The following is a 20,942-nucleotide window of genomic DNA, read 5'->3' as shown; positions in this document are numbered from 1 at the left end:
ACAAAAACAGAATAAAAGAGCAATTACTTTTTAGGCTGTTTTACTTTTATATAAAGTATTTATATGTGCTCTCGGATTAGCAGCTGCTTGGAACATTTTATCAGAACTTCACTGGAAAAATTCTGACCGATTCCTTTAAGAATCCCTATATTTGACATTGGGGAAATAAATCGAGTTTAAGCTTTTTTTCCTGAAATCCCATTCACTGCAAATGCACATCAGATTTCTATTACAGTAATCATTTCCAACCAAGACTGGATAAAAGGAGTAATGAAAATAGAAACAGAGACAGAACGTGACATACAGTAACAACATGAGACTGGCACAGTGCTGCACTGATATGTAATCCAGTTACGGTTTCATCAGAAATGTGCCATCATGACACTTGATTGACACTGATATTCACATGTGACCCTTTATGATGTTTCCTTCTCCATCTTTGCCCGCAGGGAGCTGATCTGGAATCAGACGTGACAACTAATCTACATCAGAGCTCCATCAAAGCTGAAAGCACCGAGGAAAGAGCCGCTCCTATAAAAAAAAAGAGAGAACACGCTCCTACACGTCGCCATCCGCCTCAGCTTCCTGGAGTTCACGGACCGTGTAAACAGGAGCCTGAGAAGAGCGCTAGGAGACTTTGAAGGAGTTGTGTCGGGAAGAATAGTGCAGATGGTGTGGCATCATCTCCTTCCCTGTCAGCCCCACTTCAAAAAGTAAGTGTAAGGGTTATTCTCTTTGTTTTTATTTCCAAGAAATTACCTTTTTTTAAATTTTATAGTAAAAAAAAAACAAAAAAAAACTAGAATGATTCCTTTTTACCCTTTTAATCCAGATGTAACAAAGTGTGCAGCGGTAATTTGCGTACCTTGTGGCACCGCTCAGCTGGAGGCAGCCTGTGATGGCTCAGACTCTTTCCTTCCCCTTTCGCTACCCAGCAGCCTGCAGCATGCGCTTCATACATTTGAAATTGAGGCAGACTTCTGAAATAAGGTTAAAGGTTTTAAGATATTCAATCAAAGAGATTTCCTTACAGTTCCACAGGTATATCAGCTATATCAGGCTTTCATTGTGCTTTATATCTCGCCGTGACTCATACACTGCAGCATCCCTGCATAAATGACAAGATATAAGCTCTACAATATTATAATAGACACAGAGTTTCTTCCTCCAGACTTAAAATGACACATATTGGATAGAATTTAATGGCAGCATTAGAGAGAATGTTACTCAGTTTCATTTGTGCTGTTTCAAATTCATCCCTTTGCTCAGTTTTTCCTGTCCTTTCCTTATTATTTAGTCTTTTTGTAGCAACAGGGCTAGACTGCTATGAATGCACCCACATGTGGACAAAGTGCAGGAGGGATGGTGCCGCATCATATTTTCCTGAATACAGAATACAGCAGTTGTACACCAGAGATATATTGCAGGACATTTGTAATCACTATCTTTTTCTAACCTAAAATAATCCAATTACGAATCAAACTGACCAGCTAATCCGCCCATGATCCAGCCGACTGATCACCGGTCATAGTTGAGCTGATCAAAAACTGGCCAGTGGAGAGGTGCATCAATAATACTCATCATATTGTTAAATATCTAAGTGGGGACATCTCAGAGAGACAGGTGGTCAGTTATACATTGAGTTTTCTAAGTTATGATTGCTTGTATGTGATCTAAGCAAGATCATTTAAAATGTATTCCTAAAACTTGGGTAAAACAGGAATGATTTCTCCTGTCAATAAAATATGTCTTCACCGTTTAGAGTTTGATGATATTACAATATTAGCACAAACATTCTGAATAAAAAAGCACAACGGAAAAGCAAGGTATTCTTGTTGCTGCCAAAATGTATATCAATTGATTACTAGTTATAAAATATATTAGTTATGTAAAGTTCATATAGTCATATGATTTGAGTGAATCTCTGACAGGGATGAGAAAGGCAAGCTGTAGCAAACACAACCCAAACAACCTTGCGCTGCCGCTCTTTCCCAATTTGTGGCTGTAATTACATCCAACCTGAATGAACTCATTAAAAACAAAATAACACTTATCAACAGTTAAAGAGAAAGCCATAAAGCACAATTATCCCCTCATTTTCTTTTTGTGGGCAGGAGGCCAAAGAAAGCAATCGCTGAAGGTTTCTCTTGAAGCCTGCAACCATTAAAAAAAATATTCTTTTTAGACCGGCTTTGTGTCAGGGCGCCATCATTTCCAGTATCTCAGATTTAAACCCAAAATATGTAAATCATGTCAGATTAAATGTGCCATTCAAATTTAAACCAAACTTACTGTAGCTCTGTATCACTTAATGCATTCTAAATCAGAAATGAACAAATTTGTAGATATAACAGTTTTACTCGGTATGAGATTGATTCTATGGTAAGAGCTTTGTTAAGAAAATCAGCGTACAGAAACTCTTCACTCTGCTTGTTGTTACGTTCAGAACTGTCCGACATACGAAGCCTCGTACATGAGAAACCCCGCCCACCCTGTCTTATACTCTGCATGGGATCCTTTTCTGGCCTTAATGTTGGTTTGGATCTTTTTCTCCAGGGATTTCTCATAAAAATTATAATAAACTCATACAGCTTCATGAGCGTTATTACAATTTTACAGCCACAAACTTCAAGGTACTTTAACGACATTTAACGCGATGGCCTAACACAATGTAGTGCATAATTGTTAAATGACTCGAAAAGGGATACAGTGTTTTCACCTTTCTCTTTATGAATTTTATGCCCCCTGAGATAATATTTCATAGAACAACTTTTTTGCCATGATTGCAGCTGCAAGCATTTTGGGCCTGTTCTTACCAGCCTTGCGAATCTATAGACTGAACTTATTCTCATTCTCCTTTGAAAATAGCTTAAGCTCAGATTGTTTGTGAACAGCAATTTTCAAGTCTTGACAGATTTTCATTCTGAATCAAGTCCGGGCTTTGACTAGGCCATTCTAACACATTAATTTACTTTGATCTGAACCAGTCCACTGTGGTTCTGGCTGTGTGTTTTGGGTCACTGTCCTACTGGAAGGTGAACCTCTGCCCAATTTCAGGTTTTTTACAGCCTTTAACAGGTTTTCTTCTAATACTGTCCAGAGAACATCCTTCCACATGTTGGCTGTAGCCCGTATAGCTTGTGGCTGACTTTAAATCTGACTTCTTATGGCTTTCTATCAACAAACCTTTTCTTCCTTTTACTTTTCTGTAGTCCAGATTTTTTGGATCACATGACTTATAGTTGTCATGTCAATAGAATCTCCTACCTGAGCTGTGGATGTCTACAGCTCCTCCAGAGTTATCATGGCGCACTTGGCCGTTCTTCTGATTTATGTTCTTCTGTCAGTTTAGATGGGCAATTAGTTTTGGTTCCCTTCCATTTCACAGTTTTGCGCCATTTTGTATTGGTTTGTCACACAAGAACCCAATAAAATATATTAAACTTTGTGATGGTAACATGACAATATATGGAAAACGTTAAGACTTTTGCAAGCGTCTTTCGAAGATACACATGGCAATCTGGTGTATTTTAAAGAGAATTAGAAAGCAATCTAAACAGAAATTACTTTATGTAAGGGATTTTCGATGTTGCATTCCTTTGAGAAATACATTATTAGCCAAAGTGGATTTATACTGGCTGGCACTTTGCCAGCATTTATTACTTCTGTCAGTCCCAGGAATTGTTACTGTGCGTTTTCGCTTTCACCGAGGAGCCTAACAAAAGCTGCTCAAAGACGAAGAGACAAAGACATAGAGGGAAGCGGCTGCAGAGCAAAAAAGGGAAGATGAAAACATTTTGAAACGCAGATGCAGAATCTAAAATTCATGTTCATGTCAGCTGACAGAACAGGCAAACGCAGAAGAAGAAAAACACCCTCACATGATTATGATGCTCAGTGATGGGGCGAAAGAAAGATGAGTCTTTGTCAGCTGCTTCATTGTCCCCATGAGTCCCACATGCATGTGGAGACATTTAAAAATGGGAGAGCAAGGACAAAATTAATGTCTCAGAAGAACTTCCTTTTTTAAACCCCCTGAAGACTAAGAGTTGTTCCCCAGATATCCCGGCTGTGTGTGATGCTCAGGGGGTGTTGGTTTGTGGAGTGTTTAGAGTTTAACATTTGAATTGGAATTTGGAAAGCAGGGCTAATCCAAGTCTTAGAGAGGCAGAGGCCTCCAATGAACTGGGAAATGACATGAAGACATCATCTTAACAGCGCATCAAGGAGATTGATCTTATATTGGGCCAATTAGCATATAAATCACAGAGTTGGAGCAAAAACATGTTGGGAATAACATTAACACACAGGAGTAGCTCCATTTGAGGGCCAGCAACTGCTGGTGTGGGTTGTAATCACGGAAATTAATCGTGGGGTGACTTTAGTGTGCGTCATACTTTGCTAATGTGTTTTTCCTTTATATTCATCATATTGTGTGGATCCCACTTTCTATTTTAATAGTAGATGGATTTCACTTTAATTGGACATACTGACCAAAGATCAATTACATTTAAGTGTGTGAAAAACTACATTGAGCTGATTTTCATTCCATTTAATTTATCTCCACAGCGCTAGACAGTTGTTCATGTTTGAGCCACACAGTTCTGCAATTACATCCCCTGCTTCTGTTCACTTTATATCGTCTAGTGAGCTGAAAACATATTCATATACTCTGAATTACTTCTGTCTTTAGTTTTTTTTCTCTCCAAAGAATTACTAAGTAAAGGTCAATGCAGTGCAGCCAACATGTTCATATTGATTCAGGGAGATGTGAATGTACTAAGAAGAAGTTTTTCCAACAAAGTTCAGGCATTCAGTGAAATGAAAATTAATCTACTGTCCATAAATGATAATTTTTGCAATATGAGTATTCATAATCTTTAAAATGAGCAAATGTTTACACAATTATTCTTAGTTTGAAGACGAAGTTAAAAAATTTTAGAGGCAGAAAGCCTACAAATCTTGGAAAAATATTAAAGCAGGGGTCACCTGTGCAGACTAAAGGCTTAGAAGAAATCAATGCAATGATGTGCCAACATTTTCTTCAATTAAATAGCAACAAAACTGAAGTAATAATTTCAGCTGCTTCAGCTAGAAACCACTGATCAGGCCCGAAATCTGAGTGCAGAAATGAACTCAGAACTGAACCTCCAAAAGCATCTAAAGACAATTACAAGGTCGGTTTTCTATCACCTGGAGAACATTTGCGGGATTAAAGGACTAATGTCTCAGGACAATCTGGAAAAACGAATCCATGTGTTTATCTTTAGTGGAATTAATTTCTGCAATGGTGTTTTCACAGGCCTGCCTAAAAAGTGGATCAGACAGCTGCAGCTGATCCAGAACGCTGCTGCCCGCGTCCTCACCAAGACTAAGAAAGTAGAGCACATAACCCCAGTTCTAAAGTCCTTACACTGACTCCCTGTATCTCAGAGAATAGACTTTAAAATACTGCTGTTAGTCTATAAATCCCTGATTGGCTTAGCACCTAAATAAATCGCAGACTTGTTATCAGTGTATCAACCCCACAGACCACTAAGGTCTTCTGGCTCCAGCCTACTCTGCAGAACCAGAACCAAACACGGAGAAACAGCATTTAGTTCCTATGCTCCATTTATCTGGAACAAACTTATAGAAAACTGTAAAAGTGCGGAAAGCCTGAGTTCTTTTAAATCAAGGTTAAAAACACAACTGTTTAGGATTGCCTTTAACTGTTCTAGTTAAACTGTTTTACTGAAACATAATCAGTTTAAGTTTGTTTTTAAAATCATTAATGTCTGCTTATAGTTTCCATTTTCCTATGTTTTATTGTGTCTCAATTTTCCTACATTTTATTCCAACTTTATTCTGTTTTTTTTTCCTATGTTTTAATCATGTAAAGCACTTTGCGTTGTCCTTGTACTGAAATGTGCTATACAAATATATTTGCCTTGCCTTGCTAACACTGTACCCATGGGCACCAGGTAGCCCCCAATGGGGCCTAAAAATAACACAATCCATCAGTGAGATACATTTAAAAAAAATTATATTGTGTTGCTTTTCGTTTTAAATCACACTTGCATTTGTATACATTTAAAAATGACAACAACTAAAAAAGGCATTAAAAATATGTTTAATTGTCATGAAGTTAAGGTGAACTCTGACTCTGACCCTTCGTATGATACAGTCCTGATAAAGTAGCTCTCAGTTTCAAAAAGGTTGGTGATCCGCTTTAAGGAATAAACTTTAATAAAATACAATCTCTCCATTGTTTGTTTAAAGCAAATATGTGATTTTAAAACCCAGTTTTCTGAGCCTTGGGACTACGTCTCTCTAGAATGGGGAAGCACAACAATTAATGGATGATTGCCTTTTAATAGCAGAGCAGGACTGTGTACTGTTGCAAAAAGAAATCCAGTTTTCTTAACTTAAAAAAGACCTTTGTAATGAGAATAGATGTTTAGCTGCTATTCAACAAAGTAATTTTCAAAGATTCCGGTTGTTCCAGATTTAGAATTTGTGATCCTATAATGTCACAGTAATATGAAACAATTGTAATATATATTTCAAGCAAAGGAAAAACCGGATACAACACAGTTTATGTCACAGCCATGGCTGGTTGGGCTTTGGAGACGACAGTCAAACCACTAAGGTAACGGTGGCTGTTGTTTGTGAGCATAAAGTTGATCATGTATGAAACTGGGTCTTACTCTGGGTTTTACTGCTGGTACAAGAACATCTGCTGATTTCCATGGATCATGATAAATCAGTCCCATCCATGTTACCCACGATAGTTAGCTGCAACAGTGACTCGTTTTTTGTGTGTGAGCCAAATTAATCAGTGATGCAGTACACTGACTTTCTTTTTGTCATCAAAAAGCCATTTTGCTGTAATAACAAACAAAATAAAACCTAAATTAACTGTATACTGACTTTTTAGTTCACTGCAAATGTTTTCTGACAAACACTGATCGACTCTGTAATGCAGTAACTTCTGGTGACACTTGTTGAGAGGATAAAGGACCATCGCTGCCTGTGCAGAATAACAATGCTGGTTAGAAACAGAAAAAAAAACATTGCTGTCTACCAAAATCTTGCCTGAATTTTTGTTTTATGTACACTTTATGTGATTTCCTTATGGTATTATAATAGCTCAGTATATTATTTTTGGAGACATGTTCAGTTTTTGATACATGATAAAAGCCCCATATGGCTGTCAGAGTAAATGTTTCGCTAAAGGTGTGCAAAAAAGCTTTTCTTTTCTGAGCTTGATTTTTACCCTGAAGGAAAGGCCTTGTCGTGTGCCTGGGCCTCCCACTGCCTTGCATTTATATCGCAACTCGTCAGGGTTGAATTCAAATCTAACCAATTAAGTTAACCAACCTCCCTCTCTGTGTCTCTCACAAATAAAAAAAAAAATCCAATCAGAGTTGTTGCTGAAGCATGACAACCACAGGCTGACTCTTTGGCTTAAAGGAGGTAGAAGATAAATTTGCCTTTTATGAACCCCGTTTAAAACTATCAAGTGTATTTTCTTAAAATCAAGGAGCTAGTGCTTCCTGAGATGAAATGGTGGTCTCTGTGCTATGTTGTGACAACACTGAAAACAGGGCTGGGTAATCTAGAAGCCAGCGAGGCCTTGATTAAAGCCTGCAGTATGACCGCAGTCACAGTTTGACACCTCTGAGCTTTGTTTACCAGCTACTCTACCAGGCTCACGCTGTCCACTGAGGCCCTAGTGTATCAGGCTCCAAGGTGCCGGAGTTTCTTTCTTCTTGTTTATTTCCACCTGCGGTCCAACCAAATTTAACTTGCGGGGACAAGTAACTGGACCGAAAACATAAAACGAAATGCGCCGTCTTCCACATTCACTGGCACCCCTGGTAACGATGTGTAAAAAGCCTTGAAATTGGAATTCATCTTTTTATTGTAAGAGCCTAATTTCCCACTGAAAATTTTGCTGCAGTTGTCCAACATAGAGCTTTTGGGTTTTTTTCTACAACTCTTTGACGTTGTAGTGCCCTAAACCTCACCGCTCTTCCTACAGTGCTGGGATGTTTAGTCCTCGCCCAGCCTCGTCTGTCACAGTTCAAACAGCTTCAAACTTTTTGGTTGTTGCTCTGAATTTAGTTGTGAGAAATTTTAAACAAAGAGCTGTTATTTTTATAGCCATTACCCAAATTATAAAGATCACCGAATGCCTGTCCTTCTTAAATGTGTTCTTGTCTTTCCCATTTTGAAGAGTGGCTGAGAGAAATGGGCCTTGTTTGGCATGTCATATACTCCAAGGAAACAAGACACTAAATAAGTTAGTCAAAAGCTTAAGGAACCTCTGCTCAATAATTCATGGGTAGCACTTGCATACAAAAATGTTTCAGGAACATTAATTTCATTAGGATTGTTAGCCATGCCTATAATTGTGGTATACACTGGTGATTTAGAAAACAATGAAATAAATAAAGATAAAATAAATCAGTATTACATTGAGGGATTTTTTTCTGGCTTATTAATAATACTCAAATCAAAGGTTGGACTTTCAATTTTATTTATTTGAATTTCAAACATCATATCTTATTTTTTTCCGCAAAACTCTGAAGCAATTCCATCTTTTAGTCTGGTGATTATTACATTTTGTATTTGTAAAGGCAGCAGTAGTTCTGTTAGGAGCCAAAACTCTGCCCCATGCCACGTCTATTCATTTTGATCACAGGGCAAACTGTGACAGCTGCCTCCCAGAAAGTAAAGACATTGCTTTGCACTTTGTTTATAACCTCAAAGTCTAATGCATATAGAAATTCCTCCTGAATATTGTATTTCTTTTTTTCTGTTGATCAGTTGTCAAGCAGCTAATAATATAGATGTTTGAAAAGGTTGTTTGGCTGATTTAGACTACCTGCCTTGTAGAAATAGTATGAGAAAGGTCAGAGAATATTTGTAAAGCTCAAACCTACACTGCAAACACTGTTTATTATCAGAAGCATAGAAAACCAACAATATGAAGCACATGGAAAACTTTAATTCTGTCTTGATTTACAATGGTTATAGTTTGATTCTTATTTGCAGTAGGACTAGGGTGACAGAGCATCTTATGAACAAATCATAATATTTGTATGTAAGCATAAAGTGTGTTTTTATCTAATTTATTTTTTTGGGGGGAAAAAATAAATTAAAATTTATTTATTTTTTTCAAAAAATCGGATCGCCTGTATTTATAAAGCTTTTATCTAAAGAAACCGGTTTAAGTAAATTTCAGGCCGTCTTTAGAACCTAAACCTAAACTAAAAAGTTTTTTTCATCTAGCTTTCCTGCCACAAAAGATCATTAATGTATTTTAGAAGTGGAGCAGATATCATGCCATGAGCCTTAAAGAGGAGATTTCAGCAACAAAGAAATTAAAACACCTAGATTTAGTTTTTTAGCCCCTTATATTAGTGACTAGCAGTACATAGCCAAATCCAACACGTTCCATAACCGCTAAAATAGAGTGAATGTGTGTCCTGTCAATAATTTGACAAATGGTCCTCGAAGTGGGTAAGAACTAATGTCTGCTTTTTGTATCTAAAAGAAAGTCCTGGATGAAACGATCAAAACTCCAATAGTAGAACCTGGCGAGGGGCCAAAATGACTTGCATAGGCCAACATCTAGCTCTGTTTTAGCAGCCGGACTGCCATGTGTCAATAAAACATCTATTGTACTTCTTATATCCCTGTGTTTCTTCTGACTTTTCCTTTAACACCTCACTGATAATAACTTTGAAATGTCCTCCTTCAGTAACAGCTTCCTCAGCGAAGAGTGTTGAAAGCTTATGCTTTGAGTTGATTGAATGGACGCAGTGCTACGCTACGGGTTGCCAGATCTGACTGGTAGTTTCCAGCTCGAACACAACGTAAAACTTGCCCAACTAAAAAGCAAAAACAGTCCAAATCTCAACCTCTTTTGGACTCGTGTTAAAAGTGTAGAACTATTAACCACATAATAAAGAACCCCAGCCCCCGCCACATTATCTTGAGGCAACAGCGAGTGCTACCGTGTGCACCTTCCCTCTTCTCCAAGTGCTGTCTCACATGCAGCTGCCTCGGCCTGCAGTCAGAGCAAAGAGAGCAGAGGAGAGACCCACTCCTTTTCCTTATTGAAAATGTAATCCACCCTGGATTGCAAAGCGGGATAAAATATTATGCTTTAAAGTAGTCTTTTTTCTCTATAACTGTTGCACTAAAATAATTCTCTGAATTTGATTCACCCAAAGCTTCAGTCACTCATTCACCTTGTTCACTGCATGCCTCTGATTACTGTTTTGGTAAAAATGTGTTTTATGTGGTGTGGATTCAAGCAATGTAATTAAATTCATAAATTACTTCTTAAGGTTTATTGGTAGATCCCATCAAGGGTATGTACTGAGAAATAAATGTTAAATAGAAACATTTTCAGATTTTGTTATTAAACTCAAATTTTTACAATTACTACCACGTAAACACACAAAAGTACTAAAAAATAGGTACCTTTGAGTCCCGGTACCAATTCCCAGGTACCGGGTATTGGTACCATATCGGATCAAATGTGAAAGTTACTCATCCCCATTTTCTGTAAACATGGAAAGGGGAAAAAGTAGAGTTTTTGCTTTCTCATGTTTTTGCCCCAAACCAAAACATAGCCAAGGTACCATGCCGCTATTGCCTGTTGATGCATATCCATTCCATCAAAGGATCCAATTGGAAGCACTCTCCTTCCATCTAGTCGTTGGAGTTATGCCAAATAATTACTAATTAATCTCATTTGCATACTAAATAAGAAAATGTATATTTATTGTATGCTCAGTACTAAGATTAATCTGTACTTAATTTAGGATCAGGCTGACAGTAAAAACACAAATTATTTATATATATATATATATATATATATATATATATATATATATATATATATATATATATATACATAATTGCAACAATATTCTGGCTCTAAGCAGTTAACTACACTACAAGTGTAGAGTGTCACGGACTTAGTGAAAAAATGCAAAACTCTTACGTTTCAACAAAGGCAATTTGAATATTAATTTGAAATAATTTTTTTGCATTGTTTCTGAGGCCGTTATGGTTCCTCAGTCTAATGCACCAAAGATCGATTCTCAAACCAACCCTGCCCGTCGCTAAATGCTGATGACTGTCATCAGCATTAGCACTCGTGATAAATAAGTGCGTTATGTCATACGTATCTTATTACACTTTTCTATGGTGGAAAATGTCCATGCTTGTTGGCGATGTGTAAGGGTTGCTGGGAAATATGATGTACAGTATTTGGCCGCAGTGCAAAGCCCTACAAATTCAAATTATGACACATTTCATTGAGCAGAAGAAGTGAAATTGCTTTCTTATTAACCTAAATTGTTTGGTTTCCTGTATTACAGAAAAACTTTTCAAATGGGACATTTATTGATGAACTTGAGGTCAGATCCAGTTCAGTTAAGATGACTAACTCCCCTGTAGCAGCCTCGAGAAACCTGCTGGATTACACTATTGATCAAGGTTAGCATTCAGCACATCGCAAACACTCCCCCCCTATAAAAAAAATCCTGTCAACTTATGATAGATTTGGTCCCAGCTTTGTTCACAGTGGTGGAGCATATTGCTGCAAGGAGGATGTCGCCCTCATGTTAATGCTGAAAGGATCTAACTGCAATCCAGCTATCCCGAAGAGGGAACGGTGAGCTAAAGGAATTTAGAGGGAAGCAGTGGCTGCAGCAGAGAGAGCAGGGAGTTAGACTGGTGGCACAGCAGAACTTGTTATAGTGCTGTAGAAATGAAACACGATATGGTGCTGTAAAGCTATACATCAAGTGGCTTTAGGGTCCTGTGAGCTGCGTAGCCACCAACAAACACAACCCTCTAAAGGTGAATCTCTCAACCGTGAATGATGCCGGGCCCTCGGAAGACGCCGGCCACTGAATTTCTATTACACTGCAGCAACTAATGGCAAATCGTTTCTGTTGTAAATTCAGAAAGTGAAATGTGAGTGAAGTATTTAATTATAGCCTTCACGTTTTAAGGCAATTAGACGGAAACATCCAGAGTGTGTCAAAGTGCTGCCGATCTTATTTACAGACAGCTGCATAATGAAAGCACAGGGCAATTTTTAGCCTACACTCTTGGCTCCAGATCCAACTTTCCATGGTTAGTATCTGTGCCGTTTGGTCAAGTTCGTTTGCAGGTAACCGATGCTGAAAACGTTGATTTAGTCTCTCTGGTTAAAGCAAGATTTTTTGAATTCTTTCTCTGGCCCTAGTGGCTCATTTTTTAACAACATAGGCTGACAGGAAAGGGGGTTTGAGAGAGAGGCGAAGACATGCGGCAAAGCACGTCTGGCCGGAATCGAACCCAGGTCAGCCGCGTCGAGGACTAAGGCCTCTGTATATGGGTTGTGCTCACAACCCCTGCACCATTGGAGCATACAAGAGCAAGATTTACCCTTTATGACCCTTGTTCCATATTATAATAAAAGATCACAGAGGCATTTTGTAAAGCAAAAGCATCCTAGAGTATTACAGCAACTATTACATATTGCAAATAAAACCCTACATCCTCTGTAATTAACCAATGCAACCAGGCCATGCTTCCCTCCTGTTGTTTTTGTTTTCTTTCTTTCTCTGTGGTCTCTCCCTTGTTTTGCAAGTATCTTAATCTAAAAAGTGATGCGCCATGTCATCGAGGAAAACGACATTGTGGACATTTTTTTTCCCCCTTTCCCATAAGCAAAGTGGATTTCCCGATACATCAGCAGCTCCTCTGTCCATCTAAAATCCAGTTTTCCAGATTTCCCTTGTTCTGTCCCACTGTGAGGAGGTCCTATTGAGGAGAAGGGGTTCAGAGGTCCAGCTAAAAGCCGCTTCTGCCACTCACTCTACATCCCTGTCTGTGTTTTATGTAAATTCATCCCGCCCTGGGGTCCAGCAATAGACCGGGCGTAGTTGGGTGTACTGTATGCGGCCCGAGGCGACCGGCTGTCTAGCTCACACATTACCCCACTCCCAGCAGTAGATCATGGTCGACGGGCCACATGTGGGTTAATGCTTTCAATTTGATCGCGCTTGGACAGACAAACAAAGAGATCAACCTTAAGCGTTCACAAACACAAACAGCTCTAAGCTTTGCTTCGGAGTTTTGCAGCGTTCCGTGTTAGTGGAAAAAACGAGCAAGCACAACGCAAAACAGAAGGAAAATCCGAAAATGTGTGGCTGTTATTCCATGTAGCACCTGCTTAATCCAGAGAATCACAGCTCAATATGCTCTTTTAATCCCCCTGGCTCTCTGCGCCGCTTCAATCTCACACCACATCTATCTTGTTTTTAAAGGGCTGACCCAAATACTCTAGTGTTCAAGAGACTCACTGCCGAAGCTCTTGGGATTCAAAAGTCATCCATTCTTTAGCACTACTCTGACTCACGCTCACACACACACACACACACACACACACACACACACACACACACACACACACACACACTCGCTTAAAACACACACACACACTAAAGCCCTAAGAACATTTACAGCAGAAACCGGCGTCTGTCCGCCTTTCTGCTCGTAAACAGAGTCAATATCAAACTACGTAAAGTAACAATCTCCGCTTTTTAAATTTTTTATATTGCTTTTCAGGTCCCACTTTAAAGTGCACTGACTCCACTCTGCTGCATCATCGAGGGGACTGGAGCAGGAGTTGGCATGAAAAGGGATTAGTGGGCTGCAAGTAAATTTAAATATTCTGTGGAGTTGGGGGACACAGCTCCGAGGTTGTTGACCAAGTTTTACTACCAGACTGCACCCAGTCACGTGAAACGGGGGCAAGTGCTAGAAAACAACACTCGACTTTTTAAAAACGACCTTAAAAAGAGAAGATTTAAACACCTTTAAATGTATAAAAAACACTCACCATAGAAACTATATATTGTTTAATTTTTGATACATCATACAATTAGCTTTTATTGTGAGGTTCTCATGGTTTGATGTCTTGTGAAAAAATACATCAGTTTAGACAGTATCACACAATAGTGTGAAAAAAGATACACAACATTTTTGAACTGATTTTATTTAAAACAGGAAAAAAGAATATTCCTACCTATAAATAATATATTATTGCTGTTAATATAAAAAAATCATTATTTTGATGCATGCTACATTTAGCAATAGTTTTCAAATGTTTATTGCACAGAATGTTATCGCTTTTGGCCAAACTCATATGAGCTGCGTAGTTGGCCAATCTGCTATCTTGCAGTCAGCTTCTTCACAGACATGTTGCGTTTAGGGACGAGATGATAAGCTGATATGCTTGAAACAAGAACAGATTCGACCAATTACCAACTCAGAGCTTCACAGATGTGTAACGTTTCCTGACATTTCTCCTTAATTCGAACAAACTGAAGTGTTGTTTAGCACATTAAACGTACGCATGTTTATGAATGTAATAATTCTGGTGAATAAAAATAAGCTTCACATTCCAAGTTTTGGCATAGTAAACATTCAGCGTTAAACCTTCGTATGACTAATTCTGAATAGCTTTAATTAGAAGGAGATAGAATGAGTAACCTTCACAATTTCTTCTTTTGTCTCATATAAGAGTACCAACCAGTTGCAGGTGAGCTTCAGAAACATAATAGAAGGTTCCACAGTTTTAAATGTCAGAAAAACATCCTGTTTGACAAAGATGCTTTATTTTGGCTCAGCCTAAAAGTTAATTTTGAATGCATAATAAACTCCGGCAGACCAGTTAAATTGGGCCTGAAGGGTTTCTGGAGGTGAAAGGTCAAAACTACAGAACTTGATGCAGGTAACACGCCCACGCTTACTCTCAACTCAATAGGAATTCCTTTTTCTGGTTCTATTGTTGTTATAGAATGAACTTGATAATGAGACCCTGAAATCCCCTTCAGTCACAACGTCACATTAACATGTCCCCACACTAACAAGCCCAATCTCTGTGGAGATCAACGTAATCCTCCACAAACATTTAGATTGCCACATGACATGCAGTACTTCTCTTTCCTTTAAATCATCCCTAATCTGTCTCAGCTCTACAGATCCTGGAGTGTTTGCCCGTGGTTATTTATTGAAACAGTAATTCATTACACTTGAAAATTTCCCCCAAAAGCAAGTCGAGGTGACTCGTTGATAGTTTTTGAAAAAGCGCATTCGGGGCAATGTTTGCAGATGTGCATTTACCAAATTGGACTCGCAGCAGAGTTTGTCATTCATTTGGTTAATTATCGGGCTGTTTGACTTACACTCCTGGGAATCCTGTAATCTCTATAAGAGGCGACTCACTCTGGCAGATCACCTCGGATTTGCGGGAAAATCAATACGTGTGCCGGGCTTTGTTGGCTGCTGTGTGGGCCTGAACGACGCAAACTGAAGATGCTGGTTATTGAACACCGTGATGGGCTCAAGTTGTCACTGATAGTGTTGCGATTTATCAGTTTCCGAAGCCCTGTAATCAATTCCACCCTTTACTGTTATGATATCGTGCATTTAATCAGCAACAACAGCATGTCACAAACCCAATCAAGGTCTGAGTGCAGTTTATGTAGATCTCCCTTCACAATTAAAATGACTACAACCTGTTAATGAGGTTCCAGTATGTCTTAATTTGGCTACTGATAGGATCTTTGAAAAACTGTTTTATTACATTTGTCATCCTGACTGCCTCATGACCATCTCTGTCTTGCTCACACAGTCAGACAGAGTAGGTATGGAGATCCTCTAAATAATTTGTAGTAATTTGTTATTTTAAGACGTATTTCTTACTAGCAATGTTTAATTCTAAATGTTAGACTGGGTTTATCATTTCCTTTCTGGATTTTCTTGGGACAACTTTTGATTGTAAGGTTGAAAACAGTGATTCTGTATGCTTGGATTGATCCCTAAATTGGAACGATGATATTTAACTGTACATATGTCTTTTTCGCTATGGTTTGTTAGCAAAATGGGTTGTGAGACTAGGAATTCTTGCAGGTCCACACATGTTGGTGTAGGAACTCCTGATAATGATTACTGGTGCAAGATGCTTCTCTTTAGATCCAGTAGTAAGCACATATTCCTTTGTTGCCATCTTCTTGTTGTAAAACCACAAAAAAATATTTTATTGATTCTTTTTAAGCTAATTAAAATTGAATCTTTTGAGTTACATCTATGGCAATTATGTAATACACTCCTGCATCAGTGTTAACTGCTTCTGTTTTTCTCTCTGTCTCTCAGGGTGGAGGTCGCAGGATCCCTGCTCAGTGCAGCATATTAGGAGGTAACACCATTCCTGGGGAAAAAAGACAATCTTCGTGTTCCTGATAATGGCACCTGCTTGCGCGGCCAAACTTGGTGCCTGGCTCTTTGTGCTGTTCCTCTGCCTGACCATACATGCTGGCATTGCTGCGGCCACTATACAAGGATACATTGGGGATATAGACATGACATGCCCATCTGTATGCAGATGCGATGAGGACTTTATCTATTGTAATGATCGTGGGCTGAGCTCCATCCCATCACTGCCTCCTTCTGCATCTGTCCTCTACCTTCAGAACAACCACATAAACAATCCAGGCCTCCCCACCTCCTTGGAGCGTCACCTGTCTGTACGTGTCGTCTACCTCTATGATAACGAGTTGGATGAATTTCCCATGCACCTTCCGCCATCTGTGCGGGAGCTGCATTTGCAGGACAACAATATCCGCACCATTCCTCGTAGCACTCTGGCTCGTATGCCCTTGTTAGAAAAGCTCCACTTGGATGACAATTCAATTTCCACTGTCTCCATTGAAGACCAAGCCTTTGCTGACAACCCGCGGTTACGCTTGCTTTTTCTCTCCCGCAACCACCTGTCTAGTATTCCCTCAGGACTGCCAGCTTCGTTGGAAGAACTACGTCTGGATGATAACCGGATCTCTACCATCCCAACCCATGCTTTTCGAGGCCTAAACTCTTTAAGGTGTCTCGTTTTGGATGGTAACCTTTTGGCAAATCAGCGCATTGCAGATGACACATTCTCTCGCCTTTCTAACTTGACAGAATTGTCCCTTGTGCGCAATTCCCTCCAAACCCCACCTGTCAACCTGCCCAGTGCCCATTTACAGCGACTATCTCTACAAGACAATGCCCTGACTCATATGCCACGGGGTTCCTTGGATGGCATGCACAGGTTGCTGAGACTGGACTTGTCAGGGAATAACTTAACCACGCTTCCAAGAGGACTGTTCAAAGACCTTGACAGTCTTGGTCAGCTGCTGGTGCGTGGGAATCCTTGGCACTGTGGCTGCAACCTGCGATGGCTTTATGACTGGTTGCGTGCCCGTGGCAACACCATCACTGTCAGGGGTCTCATTTGCCATGGGCCAGAGAGAGTGCGAGACCTGGCTTTAATTGACCTAGGCAGTGAAATGGAAGAATGTGAAGTAGTGAGACTGACAGGGACTAAAGACAAAGCGGCTGTTGGCGGAGGAGAGAGCTCTACAACCAATACACCCCCGCAAGGTTCCCTCTTCACCCTGCGCTCAAAGAGGCCTGGCTTCGGGTTTCCTGACTCTGGGTTAGATTACACGCTTAGCAACAGTGGTGTTGGGAAGAGCTTGGCGCTAAATGTAAAACCTCTGTCTCACAATAGTATTCGTGTTACCTGGAGTGCAGCTCAGCCAAGCTCCTCTTTTAGGTTGAGCTGGCTCCGACAGGGTACGGGGAATGCCATGGAATCAATCACAGAAACCCTTGTAAGGGGTGATCGACAAGAGTATCTTCTTACTTCCCTGCAACCACGCTCTAGCTATATCATTTGCATGGTCCCACTGCCTGTCAGTTCGGAAAGCAGAGCCACAATTTCTGGAGACGCTGACTCTGAGGAAGCTTTAGTCTGTGCAAAAGCAGAAACATCAGACCTTACTTCACAGGAGGAGGAAGAAGATGAGAACTCACAGCAGTTTACAACGCTGCCCCTGGCAGGGATTATTGGTGGAGCTACCGCCACTGTATCTTTGGCTCTAATTTTTGGCATTTTCTGTTGGTATGGACATAGAACTGGCCATTTATGTTCTCGTGACCACTACACTCGCAGTAGCTCGAGAAAAAGCAAAACCTATGATGACTACATTGAGTCTGGCACCAAGAAGGATAATACTATCCTGGAGATTCGTGGCCCGGGTTTCCAGATGACACCAATGCCTGCTTGCCAGCCAATGCAGCCGAAACCCCTACGAGAGGATTACATTATTCACACCATATTCCCTTCCAATGGCACTGGCTTATACAAAGGGTCCAACCACGTTTCTAATGCCGGGCAAGGCACCAACCGTGGCTACAGAGAAGGAGGAATCCCAGATATAGACTACTGCTACACATGATGTATTGTACCAGATGCTGTTCAGAGTGTAATTGGTAAAACTGTATAGATGCACAATTTCCCTTGGCATGGACACTTCTGAAGCACCCCTCTGTGCCTTCTTCTGGTCTCCCATTCCAAATGACCTACTGATCATTACTGAGAGAACTGGATACGATTAACTGAACTGTGCGGGAACATTTCACTGCAGGAGGCAGCAGCCAGTGCCCCAGGTGTAAATGCACAGCTGAGTGTTTCTTCACCATCTAAGTAATGGCCTGTGTATGATTCTGGTATTTTTTTTTCTTTTTTTTTGCTCTTTCTCTGTGACATGTAAGAATGTATCTTTTGTGGAAAGGTCAAACTTAGCGTGGGCGAAGGTAGAGTTTCTTTTTCACTTGTGGGAGCCACAGCAGTCAGCTCAAAATGGATTCATTAATGATGAAAAACAGACGTTTTTGGTACTCTTTTCCCGCTCACCAGTCACACACAGTATGTAGTCTTATTGACTCATTTTTTCCAAATGCCTCAACTATATTGATGTGCCCTACCAGCTACTCAAGCAAAGGGCTTTGTAAAGCTGTGAAATGTTCTATTTTAAACAACCCAATAACCACTTGTCTTAAAGTAGGCTTGCTATTTCCTTATTCAGAAGATGGCAGGGTTGCGATGGTACGAAGGCAGGTCAGCTTTGTTTTTACCTCTTGAGATCATTTACCTGAGATCAGTAAGGCAGTGTTGCAGCACACGTGTGTAGATTATTTACCATTATCATTACCGACCGGGCTGTGTTCGAATAATGCTTTGCTATTTTTTCAGTGGTTTGTCTAATGATGAAATTCTGCACATTTATCTTTATTTATATGGCTCTTTCTGAGATGATGTGTCTCTGCTTGAACTGTTTTTGTTTCTTTTGTAATCTGTCCCTCATGTTTGTCATAATTAATGAATTCCAGCTCTCACTGGAGATTGTGATCTTTGTTATATCTGAGCAAGGGGGGGAAAAACACATTGATAGCTGTTTCCAGATTCCTGTTTTTCATTTTAAACATCAATGTGAATTTCTGATTGAGTCTGTTTGTACTGTTGTGTAGTTTTTTTTTTTTATTTAAAAAAAGCAGACGACCCAAAGTTTAGCATGTCGACCCTCAGATCCCTTAGAAAATGACCTCAGCTGCTCCTTTCTGATGTTGTGTCCGTGTGCTTCACCTCGTGACCTCGGTTGCTGACTTTTGGTTTGTAAACTGTTTCCACCCCACCATTGTTCCGACTGAGGGATCAAACTAATAAAGTGGAGCCTCCTGTTGGAGGAAGACTCTTGTGAGTGACCTAGAAGATGAGGCCAAGAACTGTGAGTGCATTTGAAGGGGACTCCAACCGCAACACTGTTGACCTACACTGTGGGGCGGCAAAGCTGTGTGGGCGGGTGGACAGGTGGGGGGAGGAGAGCCTGGGAGGGCGGGGCGGCTCATCAGTGAGTGCAGTTCGCTGATGTTTGTTTTAGCGATGGGAGAAAGGCCACCACTCATTCCACCTTTTTTATTACTGAGCAGCACTAAAAATGTAAATGTATTAGCACTTAGCAGGGAGGAGGGATAAAAGATACGACAGGCATGGAGAGAAGGAGGGTAAAGACACAAACTTGTGTACTGAGAAGGATACAAAATTGATGGCTGCTGCACAGTCGGGTTCGGCACTGCATAAATCTGTTTGTCATACCTGGATGCTACCCCTGGGTTTATTATCGTCTATCAGTTATTTATCACTGTGTTGCTTCCAAAGGGGAAACCGTTTGTGCTTCCTTGACTGTTCTGGTCCGGCCCGAGTTTTGAACAGGTGTCAGACAATATGTCAGTGGAATGTAAAATTTACCTTGCACCCACAATTACTGGCTTAAACTAATTTATTTGGCCTGGCTAATTTTGTTTTTGGGGAATGTTGATATAGTGTAATTGTGATTTTTTTATTTTTTTCCCAGGTGGGTCTGTTAAAGATGCATACTTCCTCTTCATTTGTATAAATAAAACCATGGCCGCAGCCACATGAATATTTTTGTTTGGGTGAAATTAGAAAGTGGTAGTGCCATCATTTTGCGTTCAAAAGAAATTATGTAAACCTGAGATATGTGTGGAATTTGGTTTATAAATTCATCTTCAGAGGGGATTAATAAAAGTTTTATAATCTTGTTATTACTGCAACCAGTCATTTCACCTCACCCCTGCGACGATCATCTTTTAGCAGCTCGAAAACCATTGGAGGAGGAATAATTTCTATTTGAATAAGCTGTCTTCATGCATAAACCTGACCCACATATTGTTTTAGTTTGAGGAAGGCCTAATGTATGCTGTGATAAAACATACCACAGCCTGGAGCCAGATGCTTGAAACTGGCTGAGAATATGTGACAGAGCATGCAAGACTCTTAACAGGCTGCTGCCTAGATGTGACCTTATGGCCTTGTTCAAACCTGACGTTAACATGTGTAGACAGCACTCAGTGAAGATGTGTGAATGTACCCGAGAGGCAGTAAGGAAGCACAGAGACTGCATCTCGTGCAGATGGATTCTTTCAGTGTGTAGTCTCAATGGCAATGATAAAGAAAACACACTAACAGCTTCCTA

General features: G+C 40.0%; 1 protein-coding gene across 2 annotated transcripts; it reads left to right on the top strand.

Annotated features, from left to right (window-relative positions):
• Nucleotides 1–448: 448 nt before the first annotated feature.
• Nucleotides 449–20,511, top strand: flrt1a (fibronectin leucine rich transmembrane protein 1a). 2 transcript variants are annotated; one of them, XM_021320841.2, is made up of 2 exons: nucleotides 449–713; nucleotides 16,219–20,511. In XM_021320841.2, the coding sequence occupies exon 2, from the start codon at nucleotides 16,308–16,310 to the stop codon at nucleotides 18,342–18,344; it is 2,037 nt and encodes a 678-aa protein (XP_021176516.2). In that variant the 5' UTR covers nucleotides 449–713; nucleotides 16,219–16,307; the 3' UTR covers nucleotides 18,345–20,511. The 2 variants fall into 2 exon arrangements, with proteins under 2 accessions (XP_021176516.2, XP_035999278.1); XM_036143385.1 differs by lacking the exon at nucleotides 449–713 and adding an exon at nucleotides 11,378–11,502.
• Nucleotides 20,512–20,942: the final 431 nt, after the last annotated feature.

The sequence above is a fragment of the Fundulus heteroclitus genome, chromosome 11 (genome assembly GCF_011125445.2).
Source record: "Fundulus heteroclitus isolate FHET01 chromosome 11, MU-UCD_Fhet_4.1, whole genome shotgun sequence".
NCBI lineage: Eukaryota > Metazoa > Chordata > Actinopteri > Cyprinodontiformes > Fundulidae > Fundulus > Fundulus heteroclitus.
The sequence above is the reverse complement of the archived record's forward strand: the minus strand, read 5'-3'. Positions and strand labels throughout refer to the sequence as shown.